This window comes from Bubalus kerabau, chromosome 7, assembly GCF_029407905.1.
Source record: "Bubalus kerabau isolate K-KA32 ecotype Philippines breed swamp buffalo chromosome 7, PCC_UOA_SB_1v2, whole genome shotgun sequence".
Taxonomy (NCBI): domain Eukaryota; kingdom Metazoa; phylum Chordata; class Mammalia; order Artiodactyla; family Bovidae; genus Bubalus; species Bubalus kerabau.
The window spans coordinates 75,035,855-75,060,288 of NC_073630.1; the positions used below are offsets into that span (position 1 = coordinate 75,035,855).

Genomic DNA, 24,434 nt, shown 5'->3' on the forward strand with positions numbered 1-24,434 from the left:
TCAAAGTCATATTGGTATTTATAGACCAGTTTCTGAAGTTGACTGTTTTAAACCACTATCTTAGCTTTAACAATCCTAAAGGAAATCAACCCTGAATAGTCACTGGAAGGACTGATGCTGAAACTCCAATACTTTGGCCACCTGATGCAAAGAGCTGACTCATTGGAAAAGACCCTGATGGAAAGATTGCGGGCAGAGAAGGGGGCATCAGGATGAGATGGTTGGATAGCATCACCAACCCAATGGATATGAGTTTGAACAAACTCCGGGAGATAATGAAGGACAGGGAAGCCTGGCGTCGCTAAGAGTCAGACACGACTTAGCAACTGAATAAACCTTCACAAAGTTCTGTGAGGTAGTAGGTACTAAATGTAAATTTCTTTTAAAAGGTTAACTCTTGGTACAGCAGGGGGTCAAACTGGACAGTTTAGTTCTAGAGACCACAATCACTGATTATGGTGAAGGCCGCCTCATCACAGCAATTTCACTAATCACTGTCATTTAAGTTGTTGTAACTTGCATACCAAATGTTCCATCCAAGCAGTATACCTGCCTTCTCCCAGCCTGATGTGCTCTATTACCATGTGCAGTAACACTGCTACCAGAAGCTGCTACAGACCTGAAGAACAGTTCTACAGAAACCTCCACGTGTTCCTTGTGTGAAGTATATATAATAGCAGACCCAGAGCAAGTCAGGTTTACTGAGCTACTTACAAAGTGCACAGTGTACAGTCATTGGTAATTTGAAGAGACTGTGAAATAATCCAGTTGATCACCCAGCATTCTCAACACAGAAATCATTCTGCAGTAGTAACTTTGTGGGAGACAGCTGACCACTATTGTGAGGAGATCTAAACATGATTGTCAGTTAAAAAGCAGCAGTTCACGTATTTCTGAAAAAGTCATTTTTATAAACTTTTCTACCATGAAAAGTGTGTACTACAGGGTAGAAAAACACAATGTCCATAAGACACAGCAAAGAAATCTCGGGTTAAGTCCCCAGACTACACCAGAAATCTCTGCAATTAAAATATCCCTAATACTGCCTTAAATTGTTACAAACAGAATTGTGGAACTGTATTACTTCCTTGTTAGAAAACAGCTGGTACACCTGGCAGTGAAGGCAGCCCGGTCCCAGCACCAGCCTAGTGAGTAGCAGTGAGGCTCTGTGAGGCCCCACACTCTCGTAACAGGACACAACTACTCAAGAGAATTTGGCAGATCAGAGCTTAGCTACAAGGCAAAAATTGCTAAATGCTGCTAACTCCATGGCAGAATAAAAGAGAAAAATGTCATTAGTAGTGATTTTAAAATATTTAATATTCTTTAAAATCCAAAATAATGTGATTCTTACAAGTTATGTGCCACATAAAGCAGGTGTTAAATTGAGAAATGTAGGTGATACTGGGAAACACAGCACTGAGGTATTTTTATTTTTAAAACTGAATAGGAAACAAAGTGAATCTAATTTTTACATTTATAAAAAAAACAAATGCTACTGCTTGGCTCTTTTCGTTGTCATTTTAGGTTCTGAATACATTACAGGAGTCTCTGGGAAAAAGCATTATAATAGAGAACATATAGTTTTTAAAAACTGCACATGATAACCTGGAAAAATGGTCAATACAGCAAGAGGCCTGAGTGGAGGTAGGCTAATAACACACTTTACACTCTTCTCAAAGGATAGCTCTGAGAAACAAGTGTAACCAATTTAAACACCAAATCAGAATGGCAATATTAAATTGGTAACAAAATGATCCACATTTTATACAATACTGTATTTCCAAACAGGTGAAGATCAGCAGAGAACCTATTATAGCACCGTTAAAACATTACCCATCGTGCTTCTGTGCATTTTAGGGTTCGGGCTGAAGACATTATTTGGGAAATGTCAGCCTTGTTTTTTTGTACATCAATCTGGATTTTAATGAAATGTTTGCTTTAGGAAAAATAGGTATTCTTAGCCATTTACAGCTCCACCCTTTCAGAAGGAAGAATGACAGGCTATATCTAATTTTAATTTTAAACCAAGAACCAAGCAGTAAGGACATATCAATGTCAAGAGTAGCACACTAAGAACCACACAGAACATTAGAAATAATTTGGTGTGTGTTTTTACAACTACCAACTGATGTTAACAATTAAAGATTTACAGAGATAAAAAAAATTTTTTTTTTTTTTTGCACTAACTGGTTTCAATACAGCACTGAATTTTACTCGTCTTTGGGCTTCAGTCTTTACATAGAATGAATGTGCAAGTGCCATACTGAGGACCTTCCCCAACTTACACCATGATAAAACAGATCTCAAAGTGATTCCAGGATGATCTAAATGACAGCTGTTCTGGCTGGCTGACATCTATAAAGGAAAACGACATTTCCTGGCCAGTTTTTTTTCTTTTTGCTTGATGATTGTCTGGTTACATAATACATCCACCTGAACACAATATAGCTTCTCCTACATTTTAAGTCTTTAGTATTGGCACAACCATTGCCAGTGGTGAATCTGCACCAGTACAGGCCAACTCAAAACACACATCATAAAACGTCTGAATGTCACTTTTAAAGCGATGTCACAGTTTGTTTCCTCAGAAACTTAAAAGCATACATTTAAAAACATGAGCTCTCCAATTTAACCCTTAAAGAGTCAAGAAACACTTTTTACATCATTAAATCCAACTTGTGGTTCACTTGTTTTAATTACCGTTCTCTAAGGGATCCCAAAGCTAGAGTGCACTCTGGACGTTGCCTGTGGGACTCAAGAGCCCTAAGGTGGAGAATTCTGTTCCAATGCAGACCAGCAATAAGTATCCTCAAATGTCTAGGCTTTAGATGTTCAAACACTGCTTTTATTGGACAGTGCTGTGTAGGAACGTTTGGTTTGGCTTTGGTTTTAAAGGACCAAGCAACATTACACTATATATAACAGACAGCACACATTATTTTTCTTTGTAGAAGAGTTTGCAGTATTTATACATTGTTCCACCTATATTTAAGGACTGTAGATGGATTTTAATATGAATATGAGTGATGGCCATTAGAAGATGCTGATTGTTTTAATAACATTTTCCAAATGGGCAAAACAGGCAACGTGTGCCATGGGTTCTGTCATACTGGCCTTTGGCTGCGTTGGGGAAGTTATATAAAAAGTGCCCGTTAAATAGAAAAGGCAGCAAGTGAAACTAGAAAACAGTTGGCGTTACTTTTACTTTTTCTTAACTAAGTTGAGAACAGGAGGGGAGCCTTGGGGGCACCTGGGCTGGGCTCCACCGCTGTGCTGAAGTGGAACAGATTCAGAGCGCCACCAAGAGGCGTCACGAGGGCTGAGGCCCACACGCACCCCCCAGGAGGCAGAGCCAGTCCTCTGCACAGATTACGAGGCAGAACAAAACAAACCACAATTAAATACACGACACTGAAATCACGCTGATGAGGAAACGGAACGCAAAGATATTTAAAAATATAAATAAATACATTTAGCCATTTTTATTCAAGAAACCCAGACAACTACTTTCAAAGCAACTGCTTCTTTAAAAACCCTTTTCTCAGTTCTCCTATAAATACTATTTTGATTGTCACTTAATGCAGCACCTCAGTGTTTGCTGGTGGTGGTGATGGGATTTCATTTAATGTCTTTTCATAAACTATATCCTATTTCACCTAAGAACGTTTTCCCTAGGAAAACCAGGGCAGCTTAGAAAATAACTTGCTAAATACTCAAAAACAGAACCTGCAAAGTTATTTTATTTAAGAAAAACAAGGAATGTAGTGTTAAATTATGACATGGGGATAAAGTATGCAAAACAGTCACATGGAAAGTTTTAATTTTTCAATCCATTCACGGTTGCTTAATTTGTGAGCTGTTCAATACTGTTTCAGATATCCTGAAAATAACTGTACCAACAAAATTCACCCCCCAGTGTTTCCACAGGAGACATTAAAATATGACCAAATTATTTTTTTCCTTTTCTTCAACCAAAGTAGTATTTCTCAGTTCATTTTGTGCAAAAAACATTACAAGAGCAATTCAAATGGAAACACTGAAATGACATGCCAACATTTCAGAGCACATTTAAAACACTCAGAATAATTCTTGAAATTACTGTATTCTAAAATATGACTACCAATCACTTTTAGGTTAGTTCTATACATCTATTTCACACTGATGCAATTCTCCTAGACCTCTGAAAACAAACAGGCTCATTGGTCTCTTTTGGTGTCCACACAATAGGCAAGATAGGTTTACAATAGTGTCTAAATGGAACTAGGCATCTACAATCCCTTGACTCTACCACATTCAAAACAAAAGTCAAAGTTCATTTGGCTACCTTGAAATCACTCCCTTAAACCTACTATGGTTCACTGGATCTAAACATTTCTCAGAAATGTCATTTAAAAATTTCACCTAAGTGATGAGTTGGGGATCCTTTAGAAATGGTAATATCTAAGATAATAAACTTTATCAAAATGATTAATTGCAATAAAGTGCTTGTTACCTTTCAAAATGATGCTTTTCGACTGTGGTGTGATATCTGCAAAGTGTGTGCTATTCCTACATAAAGGATCCCCAGGCATGAGAGTTGGGTCTTCTCACCTGTCTCAGAAAGCAGCAGCACTATCTTTTGGTAGGCTGACAATAGGCACGGTACCCATGCGGATGAGGCTATGCTAGCGCTATGGCAAAAGGGGAAGTAAACTAGAAAAGTGGGAGGCGTGTGAAGGGTTCCTATTATATTCATAGTTATATACAAATATATTAAATATACTATAAAAATAGTCAAATCTTTTCCTTTGCAACTACTTCAGAAGCTCCTTTTAGAAGAATGCTCACCCGCCCCAAACAAAAAAAGACTCTTTTTCTCTGATCACTAAAAATGGCAAGTGCCTTTGTGCTGTTTCTTTTCCTCCGTTTAAAAATTCCCATCAGCTTATTTCTGGCTAGACTCACTCAGCAATAGTAATATCCAGTGTTTATACCTTCCAACACTGACTCCCGAGGGACTAAGAACAGGGTCACAGATATTGGAAAGGTTATAGACGTGAATGAGTTTTACACAAATGTTTGTCAACAAACTTTCAATCACCAAAGAAATACAGAAAAAAAAGTAAAAATGTGCAATACCAGAGCAAAATGTTATTTGCAGTCCACTTTAAAAAAAAAATAGTTTACCTCAATGTAGTGGAAATATTTTAAAACTTGTTGAGTAATATCCAGTTTAAAATAATTTTCCCCTGTCTGTGTAGAGCAGGCAAACGAGTTCTATTTTAAGGGGCCCCTTTCTAAGGCTTCTTGAACAAGGGTTCATCTCCCTTCAAGACACAGTGCCCGTAACTAACTGCAAGCAGAATGCTTTAAGGCAATGACCATCAACCCGAGCACTTTTGAAAAATTCCAGTAACATTTTCACTAATCTGCATTGAGTACTCTGTAACAAACTATTCAAAGTTACTGGCATCCCTTTATTGCTAGTACATTCTTAAACCACATTTAAGTGATAGAGCACAGAACTCAAATTCCCCCTTCAACTTGGGACAGAGTTGGGAGACCGAACTATAGTTACTTACTTACATGTTACCCCCTGTCCCCTGCATATGCTTTTCCACCAATATTTTCACTCAAATAATAAAGTACTTTTAAGTGTCTTGATTCTGCTTTGACACCACTCTCAGCAGCAACTTTATTAATCCTTATAATCCTCACTGGTAGTTTAAAAACAATAGTGACTCACCCAAGGCTACAGCAGTTCAAAGCAGCTAACACCTAACAATTGCCACCCAGAAAAAAAGTGGGTTTTTTTTGTGTGTTTTTTTGTTTGTTTGTTTAAGAAAAATGTAATATCTATGAGAGTAAAGAAGAGGGAAGATAAGATTTTTAAGTAGCAGAAAAGTGTTCCTATTTGGTATTTTTTCATGACTAAGATTTGGATTTCAATTAACAGCTTTGGCTACAGAAATGAAAGAATTACAGGCAACTGCTGAATCTTCCATCAGGATGCTCAAGTCTCGGTTCATGGAGGAAGGGGCAGGAACCGCTTTGCGGTCCAAGTTCCAGGGAAGCAGGAGGAAAACAAAGTTAAAGAAGGAGCTGAGAGGCAGTTACTAGCTCTTCTGACACAACACTTCATTCTGACAGCAAATGAAAAGCAGCCAGCTGCTCCTTTAAATGTAGCAACCATTTCTAAGCAGGAAAAAAGTGAGCTGTAAGAACAACAGGAATTATAAAGCAAAATCTTGTCTAATTTGCTTTCCTAAATATTTGAGGATGGAAAAATACTTGAAGGGACAGGGAGAGGAGAATGTGAATGAACTGTCTACAAATTTACCTTGTGGCTTGTCTTACACTTTGCTTGTGTTAAACTGAGTACACAGTACTCATGGTTCACCATCTTTCTTTTCACATACGGGACTTGGAAGATAAACCATAATATAATAGTTCTTCATACCTTTTGTTTGCTAAATCCATATCACTATATATTGCCAATAAATAGATGAGGCACAACTCAGAATATATGGAATGGCATGATAAGGTTAGGAAAGGCAAGTTTGAAGGGGGAAAAAAAATACTGTTGCCATGCTCTACAACATCAACGTTGTCCACTGTGGGCATATGCTTAAGTACACACATATTCTGACATCTATTCCTGACATTCATGACAAAGTCAGAAATCTCTTCTGGATGGTCATTTAGCTAGAAGAGGAGCTCCTTGATATGTTAATTACTGATTGGCATCTAGTAACACTTCTTTTGTAGAAGGGTAGGTACCAACTTTCTTTGGTTGTTTTCTTTCAACATGAATTTTCTAGTTTAAGTGTGGCCAGGTATGATTTTCTACAGAAAGATAAAGTATATCCCTTAAGGATGATAGCAAAGCTAAGAACAGAAAAGTCTTAGAACCAACTGAGAGTTCCCCTGACACCTTTATCTAGCAATTCTGTATTATTTTCATTGCCAAAATCTTTTAACAACCTCAATTCTGTTACACGTTTTCTTTTAAGGTTAATTTTGATTTCTTACAGCTTGCTATCTTCCCTTTCCTCAGTAATAATTTTTGATAGCCAATAAGATATTTTCCCATTAATTTTCCTTTGTTCTCTAGTTATAAATTTAATTATTAGTACCATAGAATCTATAAAATGCTTTTTTTAATGTATGCAATTCTGGTTGGAACTTACTACCTTTAGAATATGGTATCACCAAACGAAATCTTAGTTCATGTTTATAAAGCACGTGAGTTACAAGATTCTAGCACTATAGTGAAGGTAAAGCCAATCCCTAACCCTTCTTTTGTCTTTGCAGGATTTTAAGATCACATTGAGAAAATATTTACTGGTAATTCCTAAATGAATACATAAATCTAAGGAAAATGCTGATTTAGAAAAACAACTTTGTGATCCAATAGTAACTCTGATAGTGTCACCAGGATGTTATCTTTTATTTTGAAATTATTTGTACCTCTAATCCAAGAGACTCAGAGAGTCTTCATTAGGAACTTAATGGTGCTGACACCCACATGCTATTAAAAATGTACCAAGATTTCAAAACTGCTACTGAAACTAGACAATGAGTTTAAGATGGTGAGTAATCACCTGAATGAAAATCAAGGCACTATGGGTTGTTTTTTCTTTTTTTTTTTTTCTCCTCAAATAACCCTGAATCATTTCTGACTAAAAGAAGCACTGAAACTGTGGAGGATAATAAAAAGATTCCAACAAATCCTAAAAGTTAAAATTCCCACCAGTGAGAACATTAAAAAGTGCCTAAAATATTTTGTGTGCAAATTCACTTCTATAACTGAAACATACTTGAAATAACTGTCAAGCTTGTTAAAAACCGTTTACACAACTATTTCCAACTAGGAACTAGATCAAAATATGTGCTCAAAACTCCCAACCGTCTTAAAATAAAGCAGTGCAAATCCTATTCTTAAACATAATTGAAGAATAATGAAGGATATTTCTGAGTAACTTGAAAATCCTGTTTCAAATAATTTAACCTGAAAAAAAAAAAAAACAACAACAACTCCATTCCCAGCAGCACATCATACCTCACTGAACAAACTGTGACATCACAGTCAAAGTATGAACCAAAAAAAAGACTTGTGCCCCGGAAGAGTGAATAGAACACTACCGCACTGTAAACAAAAGGGAAAAGAGGACGTATTAGTCTGCACATGGCATCAGAATCTAAGGAAATGTACTCATACCTAAAGGAAGAGATAATGCTTTCATGCAGCATACAAAATGTTTTGCTTTCTCTCCTTTTATCCAGACATATACATAGTATTATTTTTACAGCATCTGTACATAGAGAATTTGAACCCACACAACATTCTGAAATTAATTACTATTCCATCATTATCTGAAAAGGGAAGGGGGTCTACCGAGTCTACTGGACTGTCTTCATGGCATCATCGTAAGCAAACCCCTGACATGGATGGCAGTGGTGTGTCCTCTGTAACACTTGAAAACAGGCACAGAACCACTCAAAGTTACTAATGTTATTAGTGCCTTTCTGATTCACTGGAGGTCCTGTTTCATAGCTGAGCTTCTTAACATTTGGCAATATACTCTTTTTCCATTAAAAAATATCTGGGCAAGTAAAACACTGTCAGAATTGGCTGTGGCCCTATGATCACCTCCTGCTGGCTGGTATTTAATGTACATCTGCAGTGCTAGGCAGCATTTTCCCTGCTAACTAATTCCAGGAACTAGAACACTCAGTATTGCATCCCATGAAACCGCTGGAACTTTTCATCATATCCTTAGATCATCCAAGCAACTCTTTATGGACCACTCCCATCCTCCCTTGAGGGCAGAGAGGATGCGTGTGCGCTACTGTGGTTGAACCTTGGAAGGATCCGTCAAACTTTCAGTCCTGTGCCGACTCAGTTGCTGCTGTTGCTGCGACTGGTGTTGCTGGTGATGTGACTGAGGGAAAGTGCTCTGCTGTAGAGGAAATGCAGCAGAGAGGATAAGCTGAGTTGAAGGGTTCCCATGGAGCAACCTAGAAGTCTAAAAAAGACAAGCAGATTATGCAACACTGCTTCACCCCCATTATACTGTGTACATTAAGACTACTCAAGTTTTCCACTTCTCCCATAGAGTCAAAACCTGTACATAAGTCTTGTTGTTGTTTTTTTTTTTTCCACTTAAAAATAGTATTCTGGAAAATACTTATGAGCATTTCCCTCTTTTTGAAGTATAACAGAATTTCATTTTTTAGAAGGAAATTGAGCTAGAGGGAATATGATACAGAAAGCTATTTATGTCCTGAGACAAACCACACATACTCTTTCACTTTATGTCCTAAAGACCACATTTTTAAACAGATGATACAATTTAAGCATTGCTAAGAGCATACGACATATGAACAATCTGTGGTCAAACAGAAAATGCCTTCTGCGTCAGCTTTTTGATTGGTGAGAGGAGCAGTGGCCAAGAGCATGGGCCCTGAGGTACGCTGCCTGGGTTCAAACTCTGGCTGCCCAGTTTACCAGATGTGTAACTTGGTCAAGCTATTTACATCTCTAGACCTCATTTTCTTCATTTACAAAATAAGGATAATCAGAGTATCTCCCACACTGGGTTTTTACAAAGATTACATATTAACATTATTATTTAAAAGTACCATAAAACTGAGGACACAATTACAGACTTATGTCCTTTATGTAACAGTGTGATATGACAAAGAACAAAACAGAACGAGAGCACAGGCTTTGAAAGCATCAGCAGCCCTGGCTTTGAGTTTTGCTCTGTATTTATCAGGCCTTGGGCAAGTGTCAGCTCCATGAACCTCAGTTTCTTTTGCCTAATTTCTCCTTCTAGATATACAAAGGAAACTAGTCAAAAGAAAGCGGAATTTTAAAATTAATATCTTTCTTCACTAAGGACAATGTCTTAATGCAGGGTTCATGATTTTAAAAAGGAACTGTAACAGGTGATTTCTGCAAATGTGTATGAAAGACAACTACACAAACACACAGAAGGATAGATCTCTGAAACCTAAAAGCCACTGAGCTTTGCTAAGCACTTGGAGACATTTTCTTTTTCTCACTGTTATTAGGAAAAGCTTTTGAAAGATAAAAGAATTCAGGGTATTTATGAGCCTTATAGGGTTACAACAAAAGTACATTTTGGAACTAGGTGTTACATAATCAGAAAAGAGAAATTGTGTATTTCTATCTGCATATTAGTGTATTTCTAAAGGGTATTGCCTATCTTGCTTCTTAGAAATGTTTTTTTCCCAGAAGTGGAAGAGAATGTTCATTCTTTTAAGAGCCCTTGTTCTCTGAGAGACTCAGAAATCTGAGTTCCTAAGCCAAGTCTTCTTCCTTTCTAAGCTTCTGCCTAATTCTCATTACATACGTTTCCCCTAGAGAATAGTTTCTAACTTATTATAAATTCTTGTCATTAATTCATTTATAACTTCATTTATAACAACAGCTAACCCAGTCATTAATGGCTTAATGTCTAAGTGGCTGTATGACTCTCAAGAGATAATTAAGTAACTAACCTCTTTTAGTTTAGCACATCATCAAGTTAAGAAATATATTTGCACCAGAACACCAATGATGATGAACTAACAGTGTATTTATGCGTGAGTATATAGTATAATACTGAAATCTTCTAATTATACCATATGTTGTATAACTTTAAAAACTGATGGTATTTGCCTGGAATAAGTGGAATGGTATCCAGCACAAATCGTGGTTTAGCCTATATTCAAAATTGCTGGCCTCTTGGACCAGTAAGGAAAAAGCTGGATTTTCAGATGTCACAATCTGCTATTGTGATGCCCCAAAGAGGGTACTGAGGTCCAGAAATTTGCCTGCTGCTTTGCTGAGGATCCCAATCTAGGTGACTTTGTCCTGCATCCTTTAGATAAGTAGATCTTGTCTGATATACCCACAAGAGATCTGTGTCTGCATTTTGGTTAATCTGAGTATCTATTACATTATTCAAGATAGTGGTCATTTATGAAGGCAAGTTATACTTATAAGGTGTTTAAGTATATACCTTATTCTAGGCTCAGTGATTCACATGCATCTTACTCATGAGATATGAACGACTAGCCCCTCCATATCATAGATGAAAAAAATGGATCTGAGCAAGTTAAGTAAACTGCTGAAGTTCACACAGCATGTGGTGCAGCAGTAACTCAATCTCAGAACAGCCTGTGCCGTCACAGTATTTTTCTTCCAATATTAATTTATAATAAAAAAGTTATAAAATTTAATTCAATAATTTAACATAATGCCTAAAGTAATTTAAAAAAAAAAAAAACAACCCTTTCAATACTCATGATCTGTAGAGAGAGTACAGCTTGATGGGCCCCTAGGGTAATAAGAAGAGAGAAAAGTGCTTTTGCTTGAGTTCCAGAAACTCTAGCCAGAGAGAGCTCTCTGTAAATTGCCTTGATATGGGTAGGAAGCAGCCACATATTGTATCCACCAATTTAGATAACTAGGTATTTCCATAGCAGTACTAAAAGTTTCCTAAGAGAAGAAAAAGTAGCCAACTGGGATAAGCTTTCTGTCTTTACAGAAATTTAAGTTGTACAGTAAATTTTTGCAGATTTTTCAGCTCATTTACAGAACTGTTCATTTAATCCCTAATTTCACTATAAAAAGGTAAACACATTTGGGACATTCTTCCCAGGGAGAATTACCTGTAAAAACTGCTGCGGTGGTTGAGTCAGCTGAGCCTGAGATGGTTGCTGAACTGAAGGGAGCGGCTGTTCCTGGGAACTCTGCTGCTGCTGCGTGACTGACAGTGTCTGCGACTGCGGAGGTTGTGGAGCAAAGGTGGGGTAGGCAGTCACTACCTGACCCATAAGCATCGCGCTAGGTACCATGACCGCCCCACAGGCTACAGGAGCGGTTACTAATTTGGTCACAAGTTGCTGACCTTGAGAAAATCTGTTAAGAGGAAAGAAAGGGAAGGGGAGTCAGAAGTACAAGTGTACACTATGAAAGGCAGTGGGCTGAATATTTCTCTAAGACAATATCCATGATATTACCAATTTAGCTTTTTAAAAGCCATATGTTCCAATTTTGTTTCATGTTTTTAAAGATTCCCTTTGGGATACCAGTGAAACAGAAATGTACAGAGCAAAATGAAGCAATCACAAACAAAAATACAAACTCTTTTTTTGATATCCACATGCAAAAGAATGAAATTTGACCTTTACATCATATAAAAATTATATAAAAATTAACTCAAAATGGATTAAAGACTTAATAAGCATAAATGTCGAAAACTGAAACTCTTAGAATAAAACACAGGGAGAAAGTTTCATGACACTGGATTGGGCAATAATTTCTTAGGTTATGACATTAAAAGCATACACAACAAAAGAAAAAATAGATAAACTGAAAAACAAATTTAAAATTTTTTATGTAGCAAGGGACACTACCAACACAGTAAAAGGGCACTCCAGAGTGGGAGAAAATATTTACAAATCATGGATCTGGTAAGGGATTAGTAACTAGAAAATATAAAGCAATACTACAACACAGCAACAAACAATCTGATTAAAAAACCGCCACGGGTCCTAAATGATATTTCTTCACACTATATACAACTGGTCAATAAGCACTGAAAAGATGCTTAATATGACTAATCATTAGAGAAATGCAAATCAAAACCACTATGAGATACCACATCACATTCATTAGGATGGCTACTATCAAACATAGTAATTGTGTTGACAAGGATGTGCAGAAACTGGAACTTCTGTGCACTGTTGATGGGAATATAAAGTGGTTTGTCCATTATGGAAAATAGTATGGTGGTCTTTCATCAAATAAAAATGTAACAACCATATGATCCAGCAATTCCATTTCTGTACATATACTCAAAAGAATGGAAAATAGGGACTCAAACAGTTGCACACCAATGTTTATAGCTATTCACAATTTTCAAAAGTGTCCATCAGTAGACAAATGGGTCAACAAAATGTGTTATATACATTACAACTGAATAACACTTAGCCTTAAAGAGGAAGGAAATTCTGATGCATGCTATAACATGGCTGAACCTGGAAGACATTATGGCAAGTGAAATAAGCCAGGTAGAAAAGACATACATTATGTGATTCCATTTACATACAGTACCTAGAGTAGTCAAACTCACAGACTTACGTGCTTAGAAAGTAGAATGGTGGTTTCTAAGAGTTAGGGGGAAGAGGAATGCATATTGTCTGATTAATATAGATTTTTAGTTTGGGAAGAAGAAAAACTTTCTGGAGATTGATGGTAGTGGCTGTCACAATGGTGCCAACCTGCTCGTATGTCAATGAACTGCACATGTGAAAATGGTTAACACAGTGAGTCCTTTGTTATGTGTATTTCACCACAATAAAAAAGAATGTAATGCACACATGCAAAAAATTTTTAATCTGTTAAAAATATCAACTTTTTTCTTTTTATAAAACTACTAGGGGGGAAGGGCTGAGGAGCGGAAGGGGCAGCCGGCTGCTCGCGGTACGGAGCAGGGTCAGGATGGACGAGGACGTGCTGACCACCCTGAAGATCCTCATCATCGGCGAGAGCGGCGTGGGCAAGTCCAGCCTGCTCTTGAGGTTCACAGATGATACTTTTGATCCAGAACTTGCAGCAACAATAGGTGTTGATTTTAAGGTGAAAACAATTTCAGTGGACGGAAATAAGGCAAAACTTGCAATATGGGATACTGCTGGTCAAGAAAGGTTCAAAACATTAACTCCCAGCTATTATAGAGGTGCACAGGGTGTTATATTAGTTTATGATGTCACAAGAAGAGACACCTTTGTTAAACTGGATAATTGGTTAAATGAGTTGGAAACATACTGCACGAGAAATGACATAGTAAACATGCTAGTTGGAAATAAAATTGATAAGGAAAATCGTGAAGTTGATAGAAATGAAGGCCTGAAATTTGCACGAAAGCATTCCATGTTATTTATAGAGGCAAGTGCAAAAACCTGTGATGGTGTACAGTGTGCTTTTGAGGAACTTGTTGAAAAGATCATTCAGACCCCTGGACTGTGGGAAAGTAAGAACCAGAATAAAGGAGTCAAGCTGACACACAGGGAAGAAGGCCAAGGAGGCGGGGCGTGTGGTGGTTACTGTTCTGTGTTATAAACTCTGGGAAACGCCATCTCTTGCGTATTTGATCAGATAATGTCATCTTTCTGTATACAAACTCTCTTAACTGCTATTTTAGGGACCTTGAAGTTTGCACATATTTGTTTTGTATCATGGCAGTAAATATTTGTGAGAAAGCCCACTCATTGACTTTTCCAGGTAAAACGTAAGCATGCACAGTTTGCAGTCTGCAGTTTTTTATGTAACATAAATTAGGTGTACCTTTATAAGTACATTTGATTTTATGATTTACATTCATCATGTGATTTTTTAAAAATCCACCTCTCTAGTATATGTTGATACAAGGTCTAGTTTTGGTCTCTTTTTCGCTTAAATACTTATCAATTACTGAATTAATTGGTATCGTAGAACTCCCAGGACCACTGGGAGATAAACAGATGTCATCAAACCTGGCAGATTTCCCTTCAGGAATAACAAAGAGCATGATTCCACAGCTTTCCTAGGATGTTCGCTGATGGATTCTCTTTAGTACTAAGCAAAATCCTCTTTGCAGGATGTGGTCGAGGCCCATTTATAATTAAATCCCCATTTGTTCTGACGATACTTCTGAAGTAGCATTAATATGTTAAAGAAGTTTGGTCTTCCTTGACTTGAGGAGTAGCTCGTTGCTTAGCTGGAGTTTTAATTCTGTGATGTGTACATGGCTTCATGAGCCTCTGTGCAGCATTTTGGGTTGTGTGGTATTTGACAGAATCGCAATAAGATTCCCCCATTTTGGTTTCAGAAGGACAGGAGTAGTATGTTTGTGTAACTCATGTAGCACTTATCACCTTTAAAACCAACACCTTTTCCCATAAATGTTGGTGGTGTTTGTTCCGGTACTTCAATTATAGCTTGTGTAATGTTAATGAATATCTGTATCTTATGACTTCCATAAATGACTAGTTGATATTCAAAAACATATTTCTGTGTTTTGAGGGCTGGGGGAAAAAAACACTAAACTATAATTTGAAAAAGGCATATTGCTTCCAGATTTCGATGTGTATGGAAAAATACTGTTGCAGTGAAAATCTTGGTACAAACTTGTACAGACTAATAAATCTTTTACACAGTATTCAGTTTTGTAACCTCCTGCTATTGTACATTGTATATTTTTTTCACTCATGTATTATTTAATATACATTGATCTCTGCTATTTTAAGCTTGCAGATAAGTAATTTGCCCTTTCAGGCAGGCCACTTCAATACCACTCAGTAAGATTAATAAGAAATACTAATTTCTGGGTGGTTTGTTCTCTATATACAGTTGCAAACGATAAACATTTTTGTGGGCCACCTTTACAATGCTTGTGATAATAGACTGAAATGTATATCTTCACATAAGAAAACCTTAACATACTACATGGTTCACACTTCTTAGACTATATTACATGGGATTAAAGGTTTTATGCATTACATATGTTTTTACAGAAAATGAAACATATACTACTACTTTAATGTTAAAGAAAGATAGCTAACACATGTACTTATGATTTGTTGTTACATTAAAACTGTAGATTTGTATATGTGGTTTCTGTATTGACATTTCTGTTTATTGCTATTTGCTCCTTGAGCCATAGAATATTCTTCCTATGCATTGGATTGTCTTTATTTGGTCAGAATTTGGATACATATGAGTCACTTAACTTTTAACAACTAATTTTGTTTGATTTATATTGTAACCTTTTATAGTTTTTTAATAAATCTAGCCTGCTTTCCCTAGATAAAAAATAAAAAAAAAAAAACTACTAGGTACTTGGGAGTTAGATATATGTGACACATGGTTCATTTTGCTAATGAAAATAAACCTGTCCTAAAGGAATTTTTTTAAAAAGACTTCTAAGTTTATAGATGTTTACATTGTAAGTTGTGTCTTATAAACATAAATGACATTTATGTTTCAAAACTAAATAACATTCTAACAGCATATAAAAGTACCCTCAATTTACAAATTTATCAACAGGCATAGTACCCACTGTATTACAATTCACTAATATTCCCTCCCACCCACAACCTTCATGCTTCCACAGTCTTTAATAAAAGAACAACAAAATGCCTCTTCAGGGAAAAATATCATTTCTATCTGCCTTTTCTGTGAGATAAAGTTAGTTTCTAACATTGGTCACTACAGTGAGGAAATCGAGATAAGACTCTACTGTAGATTTAACATGACCTAACTGCAATTACAACCTGTTTTAAGGTAGATAATTATAACTACACTTAGCATATTTATGCTAACAGTTTAAATGTTCCACAAGACAGAACAATTCTATTTTGAATCCATGCCAAATCTTAAAAATAAAGTGTTGTATATTATGTACTTTAGGATTAAAGGTATTATTTAATGCAAAAGCATATATAATGAAAAATTTACAAACAAATAACGTTACAAAGTGGCTTAGTCACAGAAGTGCTAAGCACTAATTTCTCTGTAATCTTAAAAGAATTTAGTATCTGAATTGCCCAACTGCCCACTGCTAAGTATGAGAATATCTCATTCCTCTCTGGCACCAAAAGACATTCTGCAATTTACTTTGGCTTTAACTTTTTTCTTTGTATACAATGCTCCCTCTGCCTAAATACCCTACTGTGTGTGACTCCCTGCTACACACATATCTAAAGCAATGCGCTTAAGACACAGGCCAAGTATCTCTTCCCTGAAATTTTCCCTGACCACACTCCTCTCTTCACTTGCTTGCCTCACCCCATAAAACTGCTCACTTCCTCCTTTTCAAAAATCTACTAAGTATTTATCACAGCAAATAATACTGATTTATTCACCTTTCTACAGCTTTGACTAGTCCGATCTTTTCTGGGATAAAGAATGTGCCATACTTATAAAGCAGGCATTCAAATATTTGCTGAAGTTGTTTTTCCCCCTTCAAAAAACAGCTGTCTACAAATAATTGCTAAACTGTGTCCTCTAAAATGTATGTCAACATTCTATGCTAATGGATTTTACCTTGGGCTTTAAATCTAGTCCTTTATAATATTTCTATGGAGTATATTCATAACACTTCCTTCAAAAGCTGGACTTTTTAACTTGAAGGAACTGAGTTTCAAAAAGCAGCAGTGAGTTTCTCTCTGATCTTATTGCTTCTGCAATCCAGCAGCTTCCTCACCCTCTGGAAATTATTAATAGGGTTTCAATAAAATCTACTACAAAGTCTAATACAACAGCAAGATTTTATTATAAAAGCAGCAGTCTACTTATATTACACTAAAATAAAAAAAATAAAATGCATTTAAAATGTAATTTTTAAGACTACAGAAATCCTATAGTTTTGAAAGATATCTTTCTTACTAAATATTTGAAAAGGTTATTTTTTTTAAAATATCTATTTCTAGGTCAGCTATTTGGAAGACTAAAATTAGTCACAGAAAGCGATTTTTTTCTAGAATTGCCCATAAAACTTTAGTATAGTATATGTTTAAGCACTTGAGCTCTGAAATCAGACACCCAGTTTTGAATTCAGATCCCCTTCTTTACTCCCTTCACAGCCTCAGACCCTTGACCAAATTTTTTATTCTTTCCTGGGAAATAAAGACCCTCACACTTTTTTTTTTTAAATAAGAATTAAATGAGATAATATACTTTGAGCATTTAGTACAGTACTTAACAAAACTCAAGAAAGGTGAGCTAAACTTAGTCCATAACACGTATAAACTATGGTAGCAAACACCTTCACCACTGCTACTACACTGACAACACGAGCGGCTATATTGCAACGATAAACAAGTCTTATAGTGATACAGACAAAACCTATCATAAAACTTGTGTAGAATTTGGATTCTACCATATGTTAGCACATTTTTGAATATGAAATAAAATGAAATAAAATTTGCTATTACTCTTTTATTATAAAGTACTTCAACAAGGATACATTGTTTTTATTTCAAATTCTAGAGTGAGCAATAAATTAAAATCTCATTTAAAAAATCCAAGTATTGTTTTATAATCAAACAACTGACATCTTTGGAAACATGACAACTACCTGATCTGTCTGTCCTGAGTGAATGTAGTTACTGCAGCACTCTGGGAACTGTTTTGGGGCAAACTCGATGGGATGTGGACCATGCTTCCGGCCGCCGGCTGAGAAATCACCATAGTGTTGTAGAGTGGGGCTGTAAGAGTGCTCTGCGTCTGACTGGGAAGAGATGTTTGTTGACTGTGCCCACTCAGTACATTCTGTTGACTCTGCTAGAAAACAGAAGATTTTACAAATAGAAAAAAATTTATTCAGGAAGTATGCTTCTACTACTAATCATTCTAACAATAGTTGACATGAAAGAAAAAGAAGTGGCAGAACATACTACTCTGGGAGAAAATGAACCATCAAGGAATAACTTGCAGTATCTGAGAATGAATTAGTCTTCAGTATCTTGCTGGAAGGTAAGCTATGATTTTTGAAAAGGAGCATGATCTTAACAAGGATGACATAAAATATACATGAAGAACTACTAAACACCCAAAGTAACTGACATTTGACATTTTTTTTTTTTTGACATTTGACATTTTTATGTATTTCATTCCAAGTCTTGAGATTTACAATCACAGATGCATGTCAATTACCGAAATTTCCCAGAATGTTAATTAAGCCATCACTGCCCTAACAAAATACATTCTTTACATATGGTAACATATATCCTGGTCAGAATCCTGCAACTTTCTTTTTTTTTCCCCACACACAGAAGTAGTTTGTATATTCATTTCAAGCAAACTCAAAAATTTTCTAAATGTTGAAATACAGGAAGCATTCAACATTCAACAATTTAAGAATAATTTTGCACAAAATACTTTATCACTCTCAATACTATAGTTTCTAATTATTACTATTAAAGTTTTACATATGGTATTGTTCAAAATGAAGCTTTTGTCTTTGTTTTAGCAATACCACACATTTCAATCACTGAACATTCCCTAGCTCACTGTACTCAATAACGTTACCTGACTTGATGTACTTTGTAAAGTCTGCTGTTGTATCATATGCTGAGTTGTGCCAATGTGTCCAGTATTCATTCCACTTTGAATCTGGTTAGTTTGAACAACCTGGCTTTGCATATTTATAGGTGCAAGCTGCTGGATATTAGTTGAATTTCCAGAAGAAAGTTGAACAGAACCAAAATTCAATCCAGGGGTTGACTGTTGTAAAAACATCTTTAAAAATAAAGATTACATTAAAATGATCTTTTTAAAAAAAATGAGAGCATTTTTAGCAAAAATAGCTAAAAATTAAGTTTTAAAAGCAAGTAATGAGAAGACTAAGTCATTCTGAATCAACAATGAGCAATAAGTAATTACTGAATAAAACATGATACTCATTTTCATTCTTTCAATCATCCTAACCCCTAATCATGTTTCTAATTGTCAGGAAAAGTGTTATAAATTTCAAAACCTCTACTTGCTTGATACTTTACATGTTGAGGATTATTATATATGCTACCGTTACCCTAACTCAGCTACTCAAAGGTCTGTGGATTGGAAGCTCTGTATCACTCATCATTTATAATTTATGGCATTAGGGAGAAGTGGTTTTCACTTGAAGTTTTTACCAAAGTCCTAGTTGCATCAGATAGACATAACTTTGGCCCTGTTGGTTGACCATTATAAGACTATAATTTGAATCATACCTACCAGTAAGTTATTCAAAAAATTACTGATGATTAATTTTAAATTCTGTACCTACATATACCTAAAAGTCTATGTAAAGTATTATTTTGATATTATGGGAATTTAAGCTTACTAATAATTAGACTGCTAAAAGATGACTCTAATCTGGAGAAACAAAAATGCTGATGGAAACACTCTTAGGAATCAATTATCTTTAGCGACTGTAAATGCAATCATAATGGGTAGATAACCAATGAGTATTTACTGAACTAAATGGATGAACCATATCTTTTGGATCCCACTTTTTATTAAGAAGAGTCAATTTCCTAAGAAGCCAAAATACAAACAGCATGCTTTATTTGTAATCAAATGTAGTAACTTACTTGCAGCCCTTGACCATGGACCATTTGAAGCTGTTCTTGAATTTTTCTTAGTTCTTCTTGTTGCCGATGAATATTCGCCTCTATCATCCGAGTCCGTTGCTCCAATTGGTCTTTGAGATGCTGCATGGCTCCTAACTGAGCTGAGAACTGAAACTTAAGTATCATGGATGGAAAAAGTATAACATTATTTTACAATCACTTCTCATAATTGTAAAATGTGAAATGCAAGCAGTATATCACGAATTAAGAATGTCGTGCCAGTTACTAATTTATTGCTTCTCAACACCTAATTCACCTATCCTGGCTCAGCTTTGTGGTACTAGAGCTGGACCCTATAAATGTTTCTCCTTAATCAGCAGGCACCAGCAGTCATGTCAATGATGATGTGGAGGGATACTGTAAAGGGAGAATGGGTAACCTCTCTGGTTCTAGTGCTTTTCCTTTGTGTTCTTATGCTAGCGGGTAGCATCCTACTGAGTGTCATCAGCAACCAGCAGCTAGCTTTCCAGCAAGTCTCACTGGCTTGCTAGTGGGCAGCTTCCCAGCAAATTTTACTGGTATCCCAGCAAGTGGCTGCTCGCTCCCCAGCCAAGTCTGTGGCATTTCAGTGAACCTGTGTACCATCCAGTGGATATAGCCACAGCAGCTCCAATGGGACGTGAGTCTCAGCTTGGCCTGGAGGAGCAGTTTAGGAGAGTTGAAGGAGTCTTCTGAGCTGTTCCCCCTTGGCAACTCTCCCTTTCACTTACCTTTAGTGGCTGCTCTCTACACTGGTCTTTCCTGTATCCTTTTGAATTCCCTTAAGTGCTCTCAGTAGTTAATCTCTGTTACCAGTTAATAATTTTTTATACCATCCCTGTTCAAATTTCTCATCCAGCTTCTGACTAGAGCTTGACTGATTATAAGATGACTTTGTAACACTGGCTTTTAAAGACCTAAGTTCCTACTGTGGTGCTACTACTTGATAGAAAAAGTTACAGAACTTCATTCCTGATCTTTTAACAAATGAAAAAGTAGTCTGCACCTAGAGTTATTCACATAAAACTCTGTCATCCCAAGAATGTCCTCTTTGTGTAGGTCATTAGAAAGTTAAAAATCTGACAGACTAACCAACCATAAAATTTTCAACAAATTGTTCTCAAATACAAAAACCTAGGCTTTTAAAGACTAAGCGATTATAAGTGAATGCTGCATATGCAAATAAAAGCACAGTTATTCTGCTTACAGAGTAAGGTTTTCAATCGCACTTATATCTGCTTCACTTGAGTTATAGACAACTTCTATTTACTACTGCTTGAAACTAAGCACATTTAGTGATTCACCACTTAAGTTTAAATAGGCTTATTTACTTATTTCCAGGAATATTCACCACAGAATGCAATATAAAAGCAGAAAGAATTTCACTTCATTGGAAATCTGTCTTAAGAATCTCCTACAATGCATGTAAAAGCAAATGACACCCCAAAAAGCTTTTTTACCCTATCTTCAAAAGTTTGTTTTGAGAATATTGAACATTACTTTTCAAAGTATACAACTCTGACTTCTGAAGTTAACAATAACCAGATCAAACATCAGATTACACTAGATATGAAAAAACATTACAAATTTAATATCCTCATGCCTTTTTTATTATTTGAAATTTTATGTTTATATCATATAAATATATTGTATCCTAAAGTTATTTATACCTTTAGGTAAACATTATACTGTCACCACTTGAAGAATTTCTATTAAATACAAATAAGAAAATAAAAATAAACACAGAAAGCAGAATAATGGGAAATAATATCATAGAACTAAGAGGAACAGTGTTTGCCTTTATCACTGAATGAAATGAGATTTGAATACGTATTTGAGGACTCAGTGCTGATAAAAACTACTGGAACTCCAGATACTATTTAATAATATAGTGCTGCTATAAATACCTTACACAGTTATATGCTGCTAAAAGTCAAGATTATGACAATTAGATTGTTATTTAGATTATGACAGTTTACAGCAATATCAATATATCTGTACAAGTATCATAATATATAATTATATATGTCTGGTGGCTCAGATGGTAAAGGATCCACCTGCAATGCAGGAGACCTGGGTTCAATCCCTGGGTTGGGAAAATCCCCTGAAGGAGGGCATGGCAACCCACTCCAGTACTCGTGCCTGGAGAGCCACATGGACAGAGGACTCTGGTAGGCTATAGTCCATGGGGTCGCAAAGAGTCGGACTTGACTGAGCAGCTAAGCACAATTTAAGTAACAACCATATAAGATAAAGGTATTTTTAGATACCTAGTGTTAATATCAGAGAAGGCAATGGCAATGCACTCCAGTACTCTTGCCTGGCAAATCCCATGGACAGAGGAGCCTGGTAGGCTGCAGTCCATGGGGTCGCTAGGAGTCAGACACGACTGAGCGACTTGACTTTCACTTTTCACTTTCATGCATTAGAGAAGGAAATGGCAACCCACTCCAGTGTTCTTGCCTGGAGGATCCCAGGGACAGGGGAGTCTGGTGGGCTGCCGTCTATGGGGTAGCACAGAGTCGGATATGACTGAAGCGACTTAGCAGCAGCAGCAATGTTAATATTATTTGAAATTAAGACAATGTAGAGATAGCTTCAACATCAAACAAAACAAAATTTCGGATTATTTCTAGCACAACTTAGTATTTTTCATTTGTCTGAGGCACTGAGTGCAGTGATAAATTAAAAGTTGCAAAGTTATAATCAAAAGTGTCACTTCTGTAATACCTCTCCTTTGTCTTGCTAGCTTTTATATTTAAGCCTCCTTGGGGACTCAGCCCAAGTAACAATTCTTCCAGAAAGTTCTCTTTCACTTTCTCAGTCTGCAACTGAGAGTCCATCTAATGTGCTCACGTGTCAAGCTTTAGACCTTGAGCATAGACTATTTGTAGTTATCTATCATTCCCTCTAGATGTAATAAAGCTTCTTAGTATAGATAAATTTGCACTGCCAGCACCTGCAATATCTGATAATATAAGGAGCTTAATAAATGGCTTATATATAAACAAATGAATATATGAATAAAATTACTCAATTCTTCCAATATCCATGGGAAGAACAAAATGAACTACATTTCATCTTTAATATTTTTCTATGGAAAGTGAAAGTGTTAGCCACTCAGTCATGTCCAACTCTTTGTGACCCCATGGACTATAGACCTCTAGGATTCTCTGTCCACGAATTCTCCAGGCAAGAATACTGTAGTGCATAGCCACTCCTTTCACCAGGAAATCTTCCTGACCTAGAGATCAAACCCAGGTCTTCCGTACTGCAGGCAGATTCTTTACCTTCTGAGCCACCACAGTATTTCTCAATAGGGATTAATCAGGATAGCTTTTTGTTGTGCAAAACTGTTATGAACCCTAAAAGACAACTAAAGTACCAGCGGCACACCAAATTCACTGACAATCAAAAAAATCTCCAGGTATTCTAAACGTCCACAATTGAGATTTACTGCATCTGTATTTTAAAAAATCTCTAGTAGCTTGAAAGTGAAAGTCACTCAACTGTGTCCGACTCTTTGCAACCCCATGGACTATACAGTCCATGAAATTCTCCAGGCCAGAATACTGGAGTGGGTAGCTGTTCCCTTTTCCAGGGGATCTTCCCAACCCAGGGATCAAACCCAGGTCTCCCACACTGCAGGCGGATTCTTTATCAGCTGAGCCACAAGGGAAGCCCAAGAATACTAGAATGGGTAGCCTATCCCTTCTCCAACAGATCTTCCTGACCCAGGAATCGAACTGGGGTCTCCTGCATTGCAGGTGGATTCTTTACTGACTGAGCTATGAGGGAAGCCCCACTAGTAGCTTAAAGACTATTTGTAATTTAAAAATATTTAACAGAAACAAATAAAAATACCTGGGACATGCCGTGCGGAACTGGTAAATTTGCAGATTGAGACATCACAGGCTGTGTTAATGACTGACCAACAGTCTGGGAATTTATAGACTAGAAGCAAAATAAAAAATAACACTAGGTGACAACCATTTTCATACATGAATACTCCCAGCAGAAATGCCACCATGGCGTCTTCATAACTGAATTACAGCTTTTAGATGAGCCTCATACATTTAAATGAGCACAGGCCTGTCTCTCCCTCTAAACTGGAAATACTTAGTCCCTATTTATCTTTTTATCTTTCAAGGCAAATGTCACATTATCTTGCATGGGCTCTCAATAAGAGTTGCCTGGACTTTATTGAAAGTGATTGGTATTTGAAATTAGACATAAAATGGCTCTAAATTATCAGCTTTCCATAATTATAAAAAAAAATCTAACATTTTGTCTGAAAA

General features: G+C 36.4%; 2 protein-coding genes across 12 annotated transcripts in view; one reads left to right on the forward strand and one right to left on the reverse strand.

Moving 5' to 3' along the window:
* Positions 1 to 1,299: 1,299 nt before the first annotated feature.
* Positions 1,300 to 24,434, reverse strand: part of CLOCK (clock circadian regulator) — a 121,286-nt gene continuing 98,151 nt past the window's right edge. For 8 of the 11 annotated variants that reach the window (XM_055588603.1, XM_055588597.1, XM_055588599.1 and 5 more), the window contains 6 exons: positions 24,001 to 24,090; positions 20,119 to 20,271; positions 19,073 to 19,282; positions 18,120 to 18,325; positions 11,668 to 11,917; positions 1,300 to 9,011 (listed from right to left, as the gene is read on the reverse strand). In XM_055588603.1, the coding sequence (XP_055444578.1) occupies positions 8,832 to 9,011; positions 11,668 to 11,917; positions 18,120 to 18,325; positions 19,073 to 19,282; positions 20,119 to 20,271; positions 24,001 to 24,090 (1,089 nt within the window). In that variant the 3' untranslated portion in view covers positions 1,300 to 8,831. Of the gene's footprint in view, positions 9,012 to 11,667; positions 11,918 to 17,965; positions 18,326 to 19,072; positions 19,283 to 20,118; positions 20,272 to 24,000; positions 24,091 to 24,434 lie in introns of those variants that run through there. The other 3 variants (XM_055588604.1, XM_055588605.1, XM_055588607.1) reach the window with 3 other exon arrangements.
* LOC129657880 (ras-related protein Rab-18-like) lies at positions 13,445 to 14,191 on the forward strand. The gene has a single exon (XM_055588611.1). The coding sequence runs from the start codon at positions 13,502 to 13,504 to the stop codon at positions 14,120 to 14,122; it is 621 nt and encodes a 206-aa protein (XP_055444586.1). The 5' UTR covers positions 13,445 to 13,501; the 3' UTR covers positions 14,123 to 14,191.

Coding starts and splice junctions, on each gene's coding strand:
- LOC129657880 (XM_055588611.1), top strand. CDS start 13,502: ATGGACGAGGACGTGCTGACCACCCTGAAGATCCTCATCATCGGCGAG.